General features: G+C 31.2%; 2 protein-coding genes across 2 annotated transcripts; one reads left to right on the top strand and one right to left on the bottom strand.

The window, feature by feature from the left end:
* Nucleotides 1-1,045: 1,045 nt before the first annotated feature.
* On the top strand, nucleotides 1,046-8,585 carry HMA5 (heavy metal atpase 5). The gene is made up of 6 exons (XM_088217767.1): nucleotides 1,046-1,456; nucleotides 4,956-6,350; nucleotides 6,455-6,709; nucleotides 7,066-7,188; nucleotides 7,359-7,838; nucleotides 8,031-8,585. The coding sequence occupies exons 1-6, from the start codon at nucleotides 1,172-1,174 to the stop codon at nucleotides 8,445-8,447; spliced, it is 2,955 nt and encodes a 984-aa protein (XP_088073893.1). The 5' UTR covers nucleotides 1,046-1,171; the 3' UTR covers nucleotides 8,448-8,585.
* A 535-nt stretch (nucleotides 8,586-9,120) lies between these two features.
* LOC110812751 (glutathione S-transferase T1-like) lies at nucleotides 9,121-13,474 on the bottom strand. The gene is made up of 7 exons (XM_088217768.1): nucleotides 13,281-13,474; nucleotides 13,125-13,198; nucleotides 12,522-12,582; nucleotides 11,946-11,999; nucleotides 11,598-11,677; nucleotides 10,294-10,499; nucleotides 9,121-9,644 (listed from the first exon to the last, which is right to left on the bottom strand). Exons 1-7 carry the CDS (start codon nucleotides 13,343-13,345, stop codon nucleotides 9,441-9,443), a joined length of 744 nt encoding a protein of 247 aa, XP_088073894.1. The 5' UTR covers nucleotides 13,346-13,474; the 3' UTR covers nucleotides 9,121-9,440.
* Nucleotides 13,475-15,163: the final 1,689 nt, after the last annotated feature.

Raw genomic sequence — 15,163 nt, 5'->3', positions numbered from 1 at the left:
CACACACACGCACTCTCTCTCTCTTTCAATCTTACAAAAATAAAACATATATATATATTATATAATTGTTTCAATGTAACTATCATACATAATATTTATTTAGTCGTTAAATATAATAAATTAATTAAAATTTAATTTTATTTTATTATTATAATTCTATTAATATATTAATAAATTTAGTAATTAAATTTTATTATATTTAACTATCGTTGATTTATAACATATATATATATATTCAAATAAAACAATTAAAATTGAATGATTCTACATTATATATTTTATTCTATAAAAAAAAAAAAAACAATTTGTAATGTCCCTTAATAATTTTATTAATGTACTTTGGGAGTTCAAATTTAATAAATAATCTCTCTAGTCATTCCTATGTTAAAAAATAATGTACATGTAATTTTCAGCTTTATATAATCAACATTTTATTATATATAATAATCACTATTTATATATGCAAGCATCTTTTGTGATTGGTTAAATAATTTTCAACGGTTAATAAATATATATATATATATATAAAATTATTATTATTTATATATGTAAAAATTCTTCGTGTAATACAGGATTGTCGTGTGAATTATAATAAAATAAAATATATAATTGTCGTAACATGAATTTTTTTAATAATTTACAGTCAATAATTCATAGTTTTTAATTTGTTTATTTATGTCTCAATAAAAAAAAAAAAAAGTACAAAAATACACAATTCTATTTAAAATATAATGTTTTTTAAACTGAAATTTACACTATAATTCTCAAGTCATGTGAATAGAATTAAAATATAAACTAACCGCGACTTTAATAAATTAATTTTAAATAATTTAAAGCTAATTTCATTTCTCTTAGTGCGAATTTTTATTTTCTTATATTTTTACGTAAAATAACGTATAAAACTATTTTAAAAATATTAAATAAGGAATCCCACTATATGTGTGTGTATGGAACCAAGAAATCATGATGCGTAAAACTTTAACACGCAATATCTCTAGTATATTCTATTTGCCGCTATATTTATTATTATTAAAAAAAAAAGAAAAAGAAAAAGAAAATCCATTTGCCGCTATAAAAACCCTTCTCTGCTTGCAATTTCAAATTTTCAAATCACATATTTAATCACTCATCCGATACGTAACCGCGCCTTTTACACAGCAACCTCTCGATCATGGCGGCCAAGATGCTGGCATTGGCCTGTATACGCAACGATAGCCATGGCGGTCTGTCTCCCAGGCCTCACTACCCTTCCATGCCCAAATACCCCAAGGGAATCTCCTCTGTTGAAGACGAGAACAACGTGTCCAAGGCCGTGTTCTGCGTGATGGGGATGACGTGTTCTGCCTGCGCCGGTTCCGTCGAGAAGGCTGTAAAGCGGCTTCCCGGAATACAAGAGGCCGCCGTCGATGTCCTCAACAATCGAGCACAAGTTCTGTTCTACCCGACTTTCGTTAACGTACGTAAACCCTAACTCAATAATCCCAAAGTTTCTGATCTCATCTGTAGTATCTCTTTTGGTTTTTGAAGGAAATGATTTTTAAATATTTTTCTTGTTGAAAAATTTGATTGGTTAGTGGTTATCGTTATCATTGATCAAGCTGGCGATCTTATTGCAATGATGTTTTCCTTAAATTTTGTTCACAGTTAGCGTAAACTGATTTTTTTATGTTATTTGAACAACGGCGTGTTTGAATTAGCTGGGATATTGCTTGGTTTACTGGGTTTAATTTGACTTTTGATCTGTAAGTGGGAGTTTCTGTTTTCTTTCTTTCTCTCTCCCTCCCTATAAATATTTATACTGGATCTCTCGAACGAGGTTTCTAATTTTAATCTGTGGTCTATATATATATATATATATTTATACATGATAAGCATCCATTTTCTTGGTAAACAAACAGAAAAAAAAAGTAATATGGTGGTTTCTGTTCTTCTTTCTTTTCCACTTGATCCCAACACAAGATTTATGCTTTACTTTTGGATGATTGAGAGATAAGTCATGTTTCCCATCATGAGAATGATTATGACGCTTTTTGGTGGCGATCTAAATTCTTTGCATCATTTAAAAATTTAATTTTTAATTAAAAACAAATTGTAACCTTATACGTATATATATAAAGTTAGATGTAATCCTAACACATTAAGTCTCATCATACAATTTTTATAATTAATATAATACATGTATAATATGTATATAAATTTAATTTAATTATTTTTCATATAATACAATCTAATAAATATGAACATATCTAATATATACATTATATATGTATATTTTATTACATAATGCGTACCGGAATTATGGTTATCATTATATTGTATATTGAGTTTTAAGACGTTTAGTAATAATTGAATTAATGTTTGTAATTAATAATATTTTAATTTTACTTAGAAACCATGTATTTAAATTTATAGTTATTAATATATATTTTATGTAAAATATTTAATTATAAGATTTTTAATAAACCATAATAAAATTCTTATAATGTTTTTATTTATATTTATAAAAAAAAAAAACGTGTACTTTCTTTTATTATTATGAATATATATATATATATTTTTATATGACATTTTCGTTTACTGTATATTATAATTAGTACTGTTTTAATTTATATAAGAGAATTCTACATATTAACGATACCAACATGAATATAAATAATTAACCTGATATGACAATAAACTTAGTTTTTATTGAAAATTCTTTTTTCAAGAATAAAATTAAAGAAATTATAATTTAATATCATCATATTAATCATTATTTTAACAAACAGCACAAAAAAAAAGTATTAAGTTTTAAAATAACAAATATATTTCTTTTGGTTTTCTAAGTGTGTTTGAAAACTTTGTTAGCGAGAACAGTTAATGTTTGGTGCTGCAACAATGGCCAGCTTGAATTAGCTCTGAGATTGCTCCATTTAGTTTGACTTCTAAATTTGTAGTGGGTGTTTCTGTTTTCTTTTTTCTTTTTCTTTTTCCTTTTTTTTTTCCCTTATGCGTTAAAGTAATTAGTGGAGGAGGATTAGTTTTCTTTTGCATCCGTCCATCATGTTCTTCTTTCTTTTCCACTTCAAAGATCTAATACTCACGTGGATGGATGGTTGACAGATAAGTCATGCTCCCCCATCCATCGTGAGGCTGTTTATGAGATTCATTTTATGGAGTTGATAATTTTCTTTTTGAAGTAGAAACATTTATTTTATTAATTAAATAATATAATATTTTAACGATAATACATAGTGCACAACTAAATTTGATACTTCTATTACTCTTTATAAGAGTATAAGTTCAAATTTTATCGTGTGTTATTATCATCATATTATATTACTATTGTGTAATAAAAATTAATAAAGTTATAATTTTGGCCATATGAGATTCTTATTAGGTTATTTAACAATTTAATTTAAATTATATATATTTATATATATATATATGATTTTGTTGCTGCACTTTTATTTTTTTTTATTTTAATAAATTAAATAAATAAACTCTTATTAATGTTTCTAAGTATTTTAAATTTATTTTTTTAAAGAGCTTAGAAAAATTTCTTCAAAGAATTATGTGATTAAAAAAAAAATTGAAGTTATTTAAGTGTTTTTTAAAGAACTTCTCAAGAGAGTTTAATTATTTTAAACTAATCTTGTTAGGCTTTTTAAAGGGGTTTCATAAAAGCCACTCTTTTAGATTAAACTAAATTTTATAGCAGCCATTAGTATCTGATTGATGATTGGGTTTTAGGGTTAATTTGTGTATGCCCATATTAAATTTTATTTTCTTTTGAGTAAAAAATATGTATAACTATTAATTCAATGATACATATTTATCATTAATAAATTTTAAATGAGAAGTGTCCTTATACTAAATTTTTAAACTGAGTTTTAATTGAAAATTTGGGGGTTACAACTTTATCCGATTTTGGAAGGAATCTGGTTTTTGTTGGGCCTGTTTGACTTTCCATTAGACGGAAACAGAACATTTTTTTCTGCCATATCTAAATCAGAGATGAGAATAGAAAAAATAGTTGTTATTCTGCCTCTAATTACTCAATTAATATAAATAATACAAAAATATTCATATTATTTGTTAAATAAAGTTATCAAAATGATTGTCATGTTTAATAATATATTCATTTTAGATATTTATTCCTTTTGTATTGAAGATGTTAGATTTATAATTTTTTTATAATCTTTGTATCAGAAAATTTAATGTAACTACGATTAAATTCAATTTATATTGAAAAACAAGAGAAATAAAAATTCGTTTGGAGAAGCGAAAACAAAAATTTAAGTGGAATACTTGCATAGGAAGAAGAATTCTCCCAATCAAATTAGGTAGCTTTTATGACATACTAAAATGTTATATGACCACTTAATAATAAGTTATTGTTAATACTTGTCAATAGCTATGTCATTAGAGTTACCATAGTTTTTTGTTTTGACATACGTTTTATTATACAATGATAAAATTCGTGAGCTTAGCTAATACAAGCTATATAATAACATCAAATTTTTTCAAATTAGTAGTTCGATATGTTTATTATTTAAAAGATTTAGATAGAAATATCAATGATGATATGGTCCGTTGCTATGTCTATTTTTTCTTAACCAAGGCTATAGGTTGTTTGAGCCGTAAGGTTTGTATCGTGAGGTACAGACTTTATACATCCTTAGAGTCCTCTGGGCTGTGTGTGCATAGAATGTTTTCAAAGGAAAAGGAAAGGCATAAATATAACATTAGATTGTTCGTTGAACAATTAAGCTAAGGGCTTCACAAACCACATTGATCATGATCTTGGTTTGTTTCTTATTTTTTCATATTTTTAACATTGGTAGAAGTAGGATATGTTAGATGGAAAGGTTCAAGAATGGTCAGAGTTGGCTGAGCCCACACAAACAAGAATGGATTGTGATCTTATCTTTTCATGGTGATTATTTCACTAATTTCTACTAAACATTCTGTAGGAGGAGACGATCCGTGAAACTATTGAAGATGCTGGATTTGAAGCAACATTGATCAGTGATAATGCAAATGAGAAATCCGCTCAAGTATGTAGAATACGCATAAATGGAATGACTTGCACCTCTTGCTCCTCAACTGTTGAGAGAGCTTTGCAAACTGTTAATGGTGTACAGAAGGCTCAAGTGGCCTTAGCAACTGAAGAAGCAGAAGTTTATTATGATCCGAAAATTATAAGCCACAATCAGTTGCTGGAAGCTATTGAAGATACTGGATTTGAAGCCATACTTATCAGTACCGGCGAAGATGTGAACAAGATTGATCTTCAAGTGGATGGTGTCCGTACAAATCATTCTATGAGAATGATTGAAGAGTCTCTTGAAGCACTGCCAGGGATTCAAAGCATTGAAATGAACCCTGAGGTTAAGAAAATTTCTCTGTCTTACAAACCTGACATGACAGGACCAAGAAACTTCATTAGAGTAATAGAGTCAACTGGTTCAGGGCGTTATAAGGCAACTATCTTTCCTGAAGGAGGTGGAGGAAGAGAAACTCATAGACAGGAGGAGATTAAGCAATACAAGAGGTCCTTCCTGTGGAGTCTGGTTTTTACCATTCCAGTCTTTCTAATTGCTATGATTTTTATGTACATTCCGGGAATCAAGGATGGACTGGAAACTAAGGTAGTTAATATGCTGTCTGTTGGAGAGATTATAAGGTGGATACTCTCAACACCAGTGCAGTTCATTATTGGTTGGCGATTCTACACAGGCTCTTACAAAGCGCTACGCCATGGTTCCGCCAATATGGATGTTCTGATTGCACTGGGAACAAATGCAGCTTACTTCTATTCAGCATACTCGGTGTTGAGAGCTGCTACTTCTCCAGATTTCATGGGCACTGATTTCTTCGAGACTAGTGCAATGCTCATATCATTTATTTTACTTGGAAAATATCTAGAAGTTTTGGCAAAAGGAAAGACTTCTGAGGCCATTGCTAAGCTTATGAACTTGACACCAGAGACAGCAATACTTCTAACTCTGGACAATGAAGGAAATGTGGTTTCTGAAGAAGAAATTGATAGTCGATTGATACAAAAGAACGATGTAGTTAAAATCCTTCCTGGTGCAAAAGTGGCTTCAGATGGTTATGTTTTGTGGGGGCAGAGCCATGTGAATGAAAGCATGATAACAGGAGAGGCACGGCCAGTGCCAAAAAGACAAGGTGATCCAGTAATTGGAGGAACTGTAAATGAGAATGGAGTATTACATATTAAAGCAACAAAGGTTGGTTCTGAGAGTGCTCTTGCACAAATTGTTCGTCTTGTTGAATCAGCACAGATGGCCAAAGCTCCAGTACAGAAATTTGCAGATCGAACTTCTAAATATTTTGTGCCTTTGGTACGTTGTTTAAAAACTTTCTTTGCTTCCTGGACACAATTTAATGCTTATCTAAGTAGAAACATAGGGTATTGACCTTCTCTAATTATGACTATCTTGCATAGGTAATTATTATGTCATTTTCAACTTGGCTTGCATGGTTCTTAGCTGGAAAATTACATGGCTACCCAGAATCATGGATACCATCTTCAATGGATAGTTTTGAGTTAGCCCTCCAGTTTGGTATCTCTGTGATGGTTATAGCCTGCCCATGTGCTCTTGGACTGGCAACTCCAACCGCTGTAATGGTTGGTACAGGAGTTGGTGCATCTCAAGGAGTACTCATTAAAGGAGGTCAAGCATTAGAAAGTGCACATAAGGTTAGCATTTGACATTATCTTGCTCTTGACTAACCTTTTCTATGACTATAAAGATTAGTTACTCTCTTTTGCAAACTGAATGCCTGCATCAACATCCTCATATTCAATTATATATAATCTGTCTCTCCTTAGATGTAAGGATGTTCAATGTCTTTCTTCTCTCTCTGTATTATTTTGGTATAATTTCAGATGCATTTATAGGATTTGAGACCTGATAGTCAAATCTTATTAGACTTGTTTCTTAAATTCTCTTCCTATTCTTGCTGTGGGGCCTGCCAGCCTTGAAGCCATAAATCAAAGCATTCAACTGCAGAAGTAACTGTGCTTTTCATTAAAAGTTTCTGATGTTTTTGTAGGTAAATTGCATTGTATTTGACAAAACGGGGACTCTCACAGTTGGGAAGCCAGTGGTTGTTAACACCAAACTTCTGAAAAATATGGTACTTGGAGAATTTTATGAACTAGTAGCTGCAACTGAGGTATGCTTCAGTATCATGCATGTTATATCATTGCCATTTGAAACGATCTATGTTTCAAAACTTCTATTTTCTGCGAAGAAGCATTTTATAGCTTTTATACAGTTGAAAGTGAATTCCAATATATATATATTTTTATATAATGACTTTTTAGCCTTCCGCATCCATAACAGGTAAACAGTGAGCACCCATTAGCCAAGGCTATTGTTGAGTATGCCAAAAAATTTAGAGAAGATGAGGAGAACCCTGTCTGGCCAGAAGCACGGGATTTTATATCTATTACTGGCCATGGAGTGAAGGCTATTGTGGGCAACAAGGAGATAATAGTTGGAAACAAAAGCCTGATGCTAGAAAATGATATTGTTGTTCCAGTTGATGCTGAAGATATGTTAACAGAAACTGAAGGAATGGCACAAACTGGGATTCTAGTAGCCATAGACCGTGAAATTACTGGAGTCTTGGCCATATCTGATCCACTGAAGCCAACTGCTCGTGAAGTCATTTCCATTCTCAAATCTATGAAAGTTAGGAGCATCATGGTGACAGGTGATAATTGGGGGACTGCTAATTCCATTGCACAGGAAGTGGGAATTGAAACTGTTATTGCAGAAGCAAAACCTGAGCAGAAAGCAGAGAAAGTTAAAGATCTACAGGTACATATATTAGTTAGTTAAATTAATTGAATAGTACAATGAGCAAGAAAGAAAAAGAAATGACACAAGAATGCACGTAGTTTCAGCCACTTCTATAAGAAGAATGAATGCCGGGTTCACTTTAAAAGAATTCTGAAAATTACATATGCATTGAAAATTCACATTTGACATTTCGGTTGGTAACATTGACAGGAATCAGGTCATGTTGTGGCAATGGTGGGAGATGGAATCAATGACTCTCCAGCACTTGTAGCAGCAGATGTTGGTATGGCAATAGGTGCTGGTACAGACATTGCTATAGAAGCAGCTGACATTGTTCTGATGAGAAGTAACTTGGAGGATGTTATAACAGCCATAGACCTTTCCAGGAAAACGTTTTCCCGTATCCGTCTGAACTATGTTTGGGCATTGGGTTATAATCTTCTTGGCATTCCAATAGCAGCTGGAGCTCTATTCCCATCTACCAGATTCCGGTTACCACCATGGATTGCAGGTGCTGCAATGGCAGCCTCTTCAGTAAGTGTAGTATGCTGTTCTCTATTGTTAAAGTATTACAAAAGGCCTAAGAAGCTAAACAATCTTGGGATATGGGGAATTCAGGTCGAATAATTGTATTTTTAATTCTTGTGTATAGGCTGAATAATTTGGTGCTACTGTAATAAGCTGCTCTTGTTTCATTTGAAGCCAAATTGTTAGGCCATGCAAATGTATCAATTCTCCTGAAAACCATTACTAGATTCACCTTGATGTCTTGTTTACTTCTCTTTATGCTCCTTAGGAAGATATGGGGAAATTTGGAAAAGCATGGTTACACGTTATTGAATTGATATTATTAAAAAATTAAGTAAAAATACTTGGAAAACAGGAGTCTCAGACATTTTAATTTAAATTGAAAACAAAAACTTACATACTTTAATTTATTGAAAATTTTATTTTACTCCATCTCAAAAACTTATTTTAATTAATAATTTATAAATATTTAAAGTATATATTTAATTATTTATATAAAGTATAATCAAATTCAACTCCAACTGATAGTGATAGTGTTGATTGCTTCATTTGCCATATCTATTGGAACCTTGATTGCTGGGACATATCAATTGTATGAGAAGAATGGGATATTAGAATTTTTTTGTTATGAGTACAACGTTCTCTGATGATTTCATTCTTCTGCTTGGACATGATACATACATGGAAGAAGCTGCTTGTGTCGCAACATAACATAATAAAAAGAGTGCTCCTAAAAGAATGATCCTGCTCCTGCTGTTTGGTTCTCAGGAAATGGAAGAATAGAAAATTCCCCTAAATTGTGCTACTTTCTCGCAACATCTCCAGTCCGCCAAAAATATATGTAGCCACAGATACAGCTGGGGCCACGACATGGCTACTTGAACGAGTTACAGCTTCATCATCAAAAACTAAAACAACCAAACCCCAATATCTACCATTCAACCCTTTTTCTAAATGCCAAAAATTCTTCCTTTATTAGGCCTGAATACCTACATTTTATCACAGATTCTTGAAATATTTTAATTCACTTGCAAGCGAAATTATTCTAACACTGTTCTATCATCACATGAATATAGACACTCTTGCAAGTTCTCATATTTTTGACAGCAGTGTTTTTCTGCCAGAAACACTATCTGCTTCCGCTGACCGCTGCTTCTGTATTCTTTCTTTGGCTCTGAAAAGGATGTTGTGTACCTCATCAAAGTGAGGTCTAGTTGCATTCCTTGTATTCTCTACCCATTGCTGAACTTTCTTGTGAGGGCCGAGCAACCGAGCCCGATCTTTCTCATCCAAAACCTTTGTACAGAATAAATCATTTTGTCAGATATCAAATTAGTGTTTCTTCCTCCAAGTAATTTTCTTTCTCATAGAAACATTTAATAGCCCTCAAAGCACATTGTAACGGCATGACTAAGGCTGGAATCAACATAGAACTTGGCATGATGTACTACAAGTTCCATCCATTTTTTTGAAGTCGAAAACATTTTTTCTGTGTAATTAAACACAAATGTAAGGTATGCTTCTAACAGTCTAATAGCCTGCCAAATTAGGAAATGAATGGTAATGTGGGCATAATGACCAAAACTCACAGTAGGCATGCAGTTGATGCCTCTAGGTGCTTCAATCACTTTCCCTTTCCCCCATTCAAAAAAAAAAAAAACTGGACTGATATGCTTTCAAAATAGAAATTTGATTCCTAGGCATTTAGTATAAACAATGAAGGCATTTAGTATAAACAATGAAGGCATTTAGTAAAAACTACCTTGCCAGCTTAGCAGTATTCTCAATTCATTTTCCTATTTTTCTCAGTTATTCTGGACATGCCTCTTTCCATTTGGTAGAGGTGGGAGATGAAGGGAGTATGCTGCACTACTTTTATTTTTTCTCCAATTCAACCAGGGAATAACAATGTAAAGCATGGAAGCACTGAAATACATCCAAATACCTCCAGTTGCATTATTTCACACGCTAAGCTGAGATCTGCAATGGAAGGTTGATTGCCACCCAACAAGAAACGCCCATTGCCCTTGAGCCAAATGGACTCTATCTTGTACAGAGACGAGGACAACAGTTCCTCCCCTTCAGCAGCTGCTTCTGGATTCAATGGAAGGCCAAAGACAGGTGCTAGCACAGTATTTAGAAGATACTTCACTGAAAGAGGAATTTTAAAGTAAGCCATAGCCCCTCAGAATTGAGGAAAGTAAAGTGACCAACAAATGCACTTTGCGTGGAAGAAAGAGCGATGTTGTAGCTAAAGAATAACCAAAGCACATTATTTTTTTTTGAAATAAACCAAAGCACATTAGTATCCCCATTAACCACAGATGAACAGACACATAAACCTCAGACAAATATTAACCATATATTCTGAGAGCTATTCCTAGAAGTATGGTATGGAAGAAGGCAAAATGAAACTGGAAAATATAACGAATAAATCATAGGTAGGTAAAATTAGATATGTAATTGTGCAATAGGGGAAAAAAAGGACCATGCCATGATATCATCTTAGGAGAGGCAAGTTAGAGGCTCCTATTTCTATTAAAAATCTTAGAATAATCATGGATCTGAAAATCATGTAGAACAAATGGCTCGAAGTTGTTTGCGGTACATACTTGAAATTGTAGCTGCTTTGTGCAAGTAAAAATCCCTGTCCCTATATCATGCAAAAAGTCACAATCTGTTTCACCAAAATTATTGCTCAAGATGCATTTCAGTAATGGTTCAATCTTATTGAATATCCAGATTGTTCATGCATTCCAAATTCTAGTAGTCACATGTAGTAAACTCCTGTAAGCTGTCACAAATCAATGGGAACCATTTCTTTTCTTTATCTAATATGAAAGAATACTGTTTCCATTTATTGCCACATGAATATGTTTTTATCAGCTGTTGTAAAACATGCATTAGTCACTAATTTACTATAGTCCGTGATAGATAGTGTAAACTCTAAACCACATTCAACAAGATAACTACACGGGAGTAAAGGCTATGACAATAGAAACCATCACATCACTAAGGATCCAGTAAAGCTAGATTGGTAGGAGATTTTTCTTCACAGATATACTAGTATTTCACCACCTAGCAAACATTAATATAAGTTCATATTCTATATGAACTGCAATACCTCCACAAGTTTATAATTAGGTCCATGCCACAAAGAAATATGATTTCCCACTCAACTTCACCAAATATAAAGCAAGAAAGATATTTCGAAGTTGATTGAAAACTTTTTCTTTTTGAGACTCATACCTGTACCATGGCGCAGATTCGAGTGATGCCAATCCAATACGGAGTTAATCGTGGCTCTCTTGAAAAGATCAGAAGGATACCTTAAAGTATGAAGAGAAGTTCTGGTCAACTAAGCTGGAAAACATAATACCAATGTGCATAGAACATATGCTGTGTTATTGAGAAATATTTTCAGAAGGCAGCCTAGTAAATCTACAACGAAGGAATCAGTTCCTTCATTGGATAGTTTTTACATGCACTTTGAGCCAAAATCATTTTTCTTTTTTTTTTTTTTTGTTCATATGTATATGTGTGTAGGACATATTGAAGAACTAACCATGGGTGCATAACAGGTAACACTAAACTTACCAATGGTCTGCCACTCCAGGAAATGCACAAGCAAGGTAGATAAGAATTGCATGACTGCAAAAGTAAAATAGAGAGGGTAACTAAATAGGATTTGAAAGCAGTAAAACAAATATTTAAAAAACCTTGACATGGTCCTTTGAAATTCAGTGTACATTAAGCTAGATCATAGGAAAAAGCGGCAAACTCCAATGTCCCAGGAGATTATTTTGAAAAAAGAAAAGCAGAAAAAAACTAAGAGTCTTAACTGACTAAAATATGGAACAATTACAAACATTTAGTAATAAATCAACCACTTAGCTATAAGCTGGTATGTCTCACATGAACATAGAATGACTGAGTTATATCATTACCAATAGAGCACAAAAACTAATACATGATATATCTTGGACTAAGTCAAATAAACAATTTAGCCGTTAGAATCCATAATCATAAATATAAAAGAATATCACACACAACATACATCAAAGTAAAATATTTGCAGTAAAAACATTAACATTTGAGAAGCAGTCCCAACTGGCCCATATTAAGTGCCAGCTAATGAATGGATGACTATAAAAATAATTCAAGTTTTAGTACCTCTCAAACAGCTTAAATTTTCCATCAACTATAGCTGGAACATTTCGCATAGGGTTTATGTCTGTAATGTCCATTAAAATAAATAAAAGAAAGTGGTCAGAACTTTCTTCATAAACATTTGTGTATATGCTATGTTGCACTAAAAAACACTACCACTAACATATCTTACGTGCCAGACAAGAACTCTATGCATATCAATTGGTGCTTGTATTATATAATATAAAATATGGTACTGTACCCAAATCCAGAAATGGGGTGGGAACATTTCATATCCAAGTCCAGCACTCATATTCAAAGGATATAATCATCATGGCAAAATCTAATGAGCTCAAAGCATAGCTCAATTAACTCCAATATCCCAGAAAAAATCATATGACGACTAAGTGCTTCTGCGCTTTGAATTTGAGATATTATATTTTTTACTCTGTTTTACTAGCCAAAGAATGAATTATATGCATCATATCCTGATTGTCTGTTTGACAGGATCAATACATATAAATAGACTCTTTGCATACACAAACACCCGCACACACATAAACACCCACATATATGTCTATGGTAATACTGAAATTTGTCGGGGGGAGGAGAAAAAGAGAGAGAGACCTCTAAATTCAGGAGAATACTGCTGGCCCTTGGATATATCTACTTTAATCTCCTCAAAGTCAATACCGTTGACCCTGATTGGGAAATGATGAAGAAATTAAAGTAAATTGATAGAAGCATGGAAAACCTAGAAAGAAGAAGAAGAAGAAGAAGTACTTGCAGAAAATGATAACTGCCCGAGATGGTTGAGACATTCGGTCTGCATACACTTTTAGCTTCATCTTCGTCGCCCTTTCTCCGTATCGACTTCCTGTTCCTCTAGCAGCTCATCTGAAACTGTGGATAAGTATGTTCGTCGAACGTAGAAGTAACAATTTTGTTTGGACAAACGGTGAATGATAGATAATTAATACATGTTACTTCAAATACGTAAAAAAATTATATTTGTTTATTTATAATGATAGTAAACGTTAGTACGTGATGTTACTTTTTGTTTTTTTTATACTTATATATAATATATTTAATTTTATTTTTATCATCACAAATAAAATTTTATTAATAATTAATTTTTTAAAATAATATTAATTAATAAATTAATTCATGTAATTATTTTAAATATATTTTAATTTTTTATTTATTGAAATAATTTTAATTATAATTATTTATTTTTAATATATAAATAATTTTATTTTTATTAAAATTAAATTAATGTGATAATATAAATAAATAAATTAATTATTTTATTAAATATAAAATTTAATTTAATTATGTGTAATAATTATTTATATAAATATAAATGTAATTATATTGATAAATAATTTATATTTTTTTTCATTATGTACTTTTATTATATTATTTATTATTACATAAATAGATAGGATTAAATTAATAATTTGACTAAAAATACAAACATATCATTTTATCATTTAAACAAAAATATATCATTAATAAATATTAATAGACAATCATCCAAACGTAAAAAATTTTATCATTCTCATTCCATATCATTGTCATTAAATCACTGTCATACATTAATTAATTATTACTAAAAATTTATCTAAACATAATATAAATAGGAACAATGATTAAACATATGAGTTGCCTGTATTGCTAGGGTAAAAATGTCTTAATATTCATTAATTGAGATAATCTGTACATGATTGTAGCTTTATATATATTACCACTAATTAATTTGTAACTAATTAATCTAATTAATACTCCCCCTCAAAATGGAAGAAAATTGTTTTTTATTCCCATCTTTGAAGGAAGATGAAGCATATTTTGAAAAAATAGAGGTTTGGCGACGATGTCAACTAATTAATGATGATTCCAAATAGAAAGAAGTTTAATGTGTTCTAAAAGCAGCTGATTAATAACAAAGTAATAATTAATCTTAATGCGTTTAGTCTATTAATGAAATATTATATTAAAAACAATGTGATTAATAGTTTGATTGTCACAAAAGACCAATATAGGTTGTGAAACAACAATTTAGAAATTATGAAAGAATTAGTTAATCCAGACTAATTCACTAGCTGTTATGGCTAGTATATAGTATTCAATTTCTGCAGAAGACTTAAAAACTGTAGGATACTTTTTAACTTTCTAAGATATCATGACATTACCAAGAAATATATTAGATACATACTTTTTGGAATATAGATAAGATGTCCGATCAACATCAGAAAAAAGTTTTTAATTGTAAGGAGCTTATAAAAAAATAGAATAAAAAAATAGCTATGTGCTGTTTGCAAATAAGGAATCGAGGTTGAGTACGAACTGACTAAGTTTGTGGGCAATAAAGGAGATATCAAGCCTTGAAATGACTATGTATAATAATATGTAAATGAACATCCAATAAAGAATGCACATCAGATAATAATTCTTCCTCGTCAAGACTTGACTAAGTTTTAAGACCTATAGGACTGAGTGCTAGTTTAGATGACAAGAAACTAGTGTCTTCCAACAACTATAAAGTATAATATTTTTAAGATAAAATCATATTAGTAAAATATTTTGAACTTTCCAATCTCAAAAAGTTTTTTAAGTCACCTAAATCATTTAATTTGATTTAAGTATGTAGAATTTATTTGATGAAA

The sequence above is a fragment of the Carica papaya genome, chromosome 4 (assembly GCF_054855325.1).
Source record: "Carica papaya isolate Zhongbai chromosome 4, ASM5485532v1, whole genome shotgun sequence".
Lineage (NCBI taxonomy): Eukaryota > Viridiplantae > Streptophyta > Magnoliopsida > Brassicales > Caricaceae > Carica > Carica papaya.
This window is presented reverse-complemented; position numbering and strand designations above follow the sequence as displayed.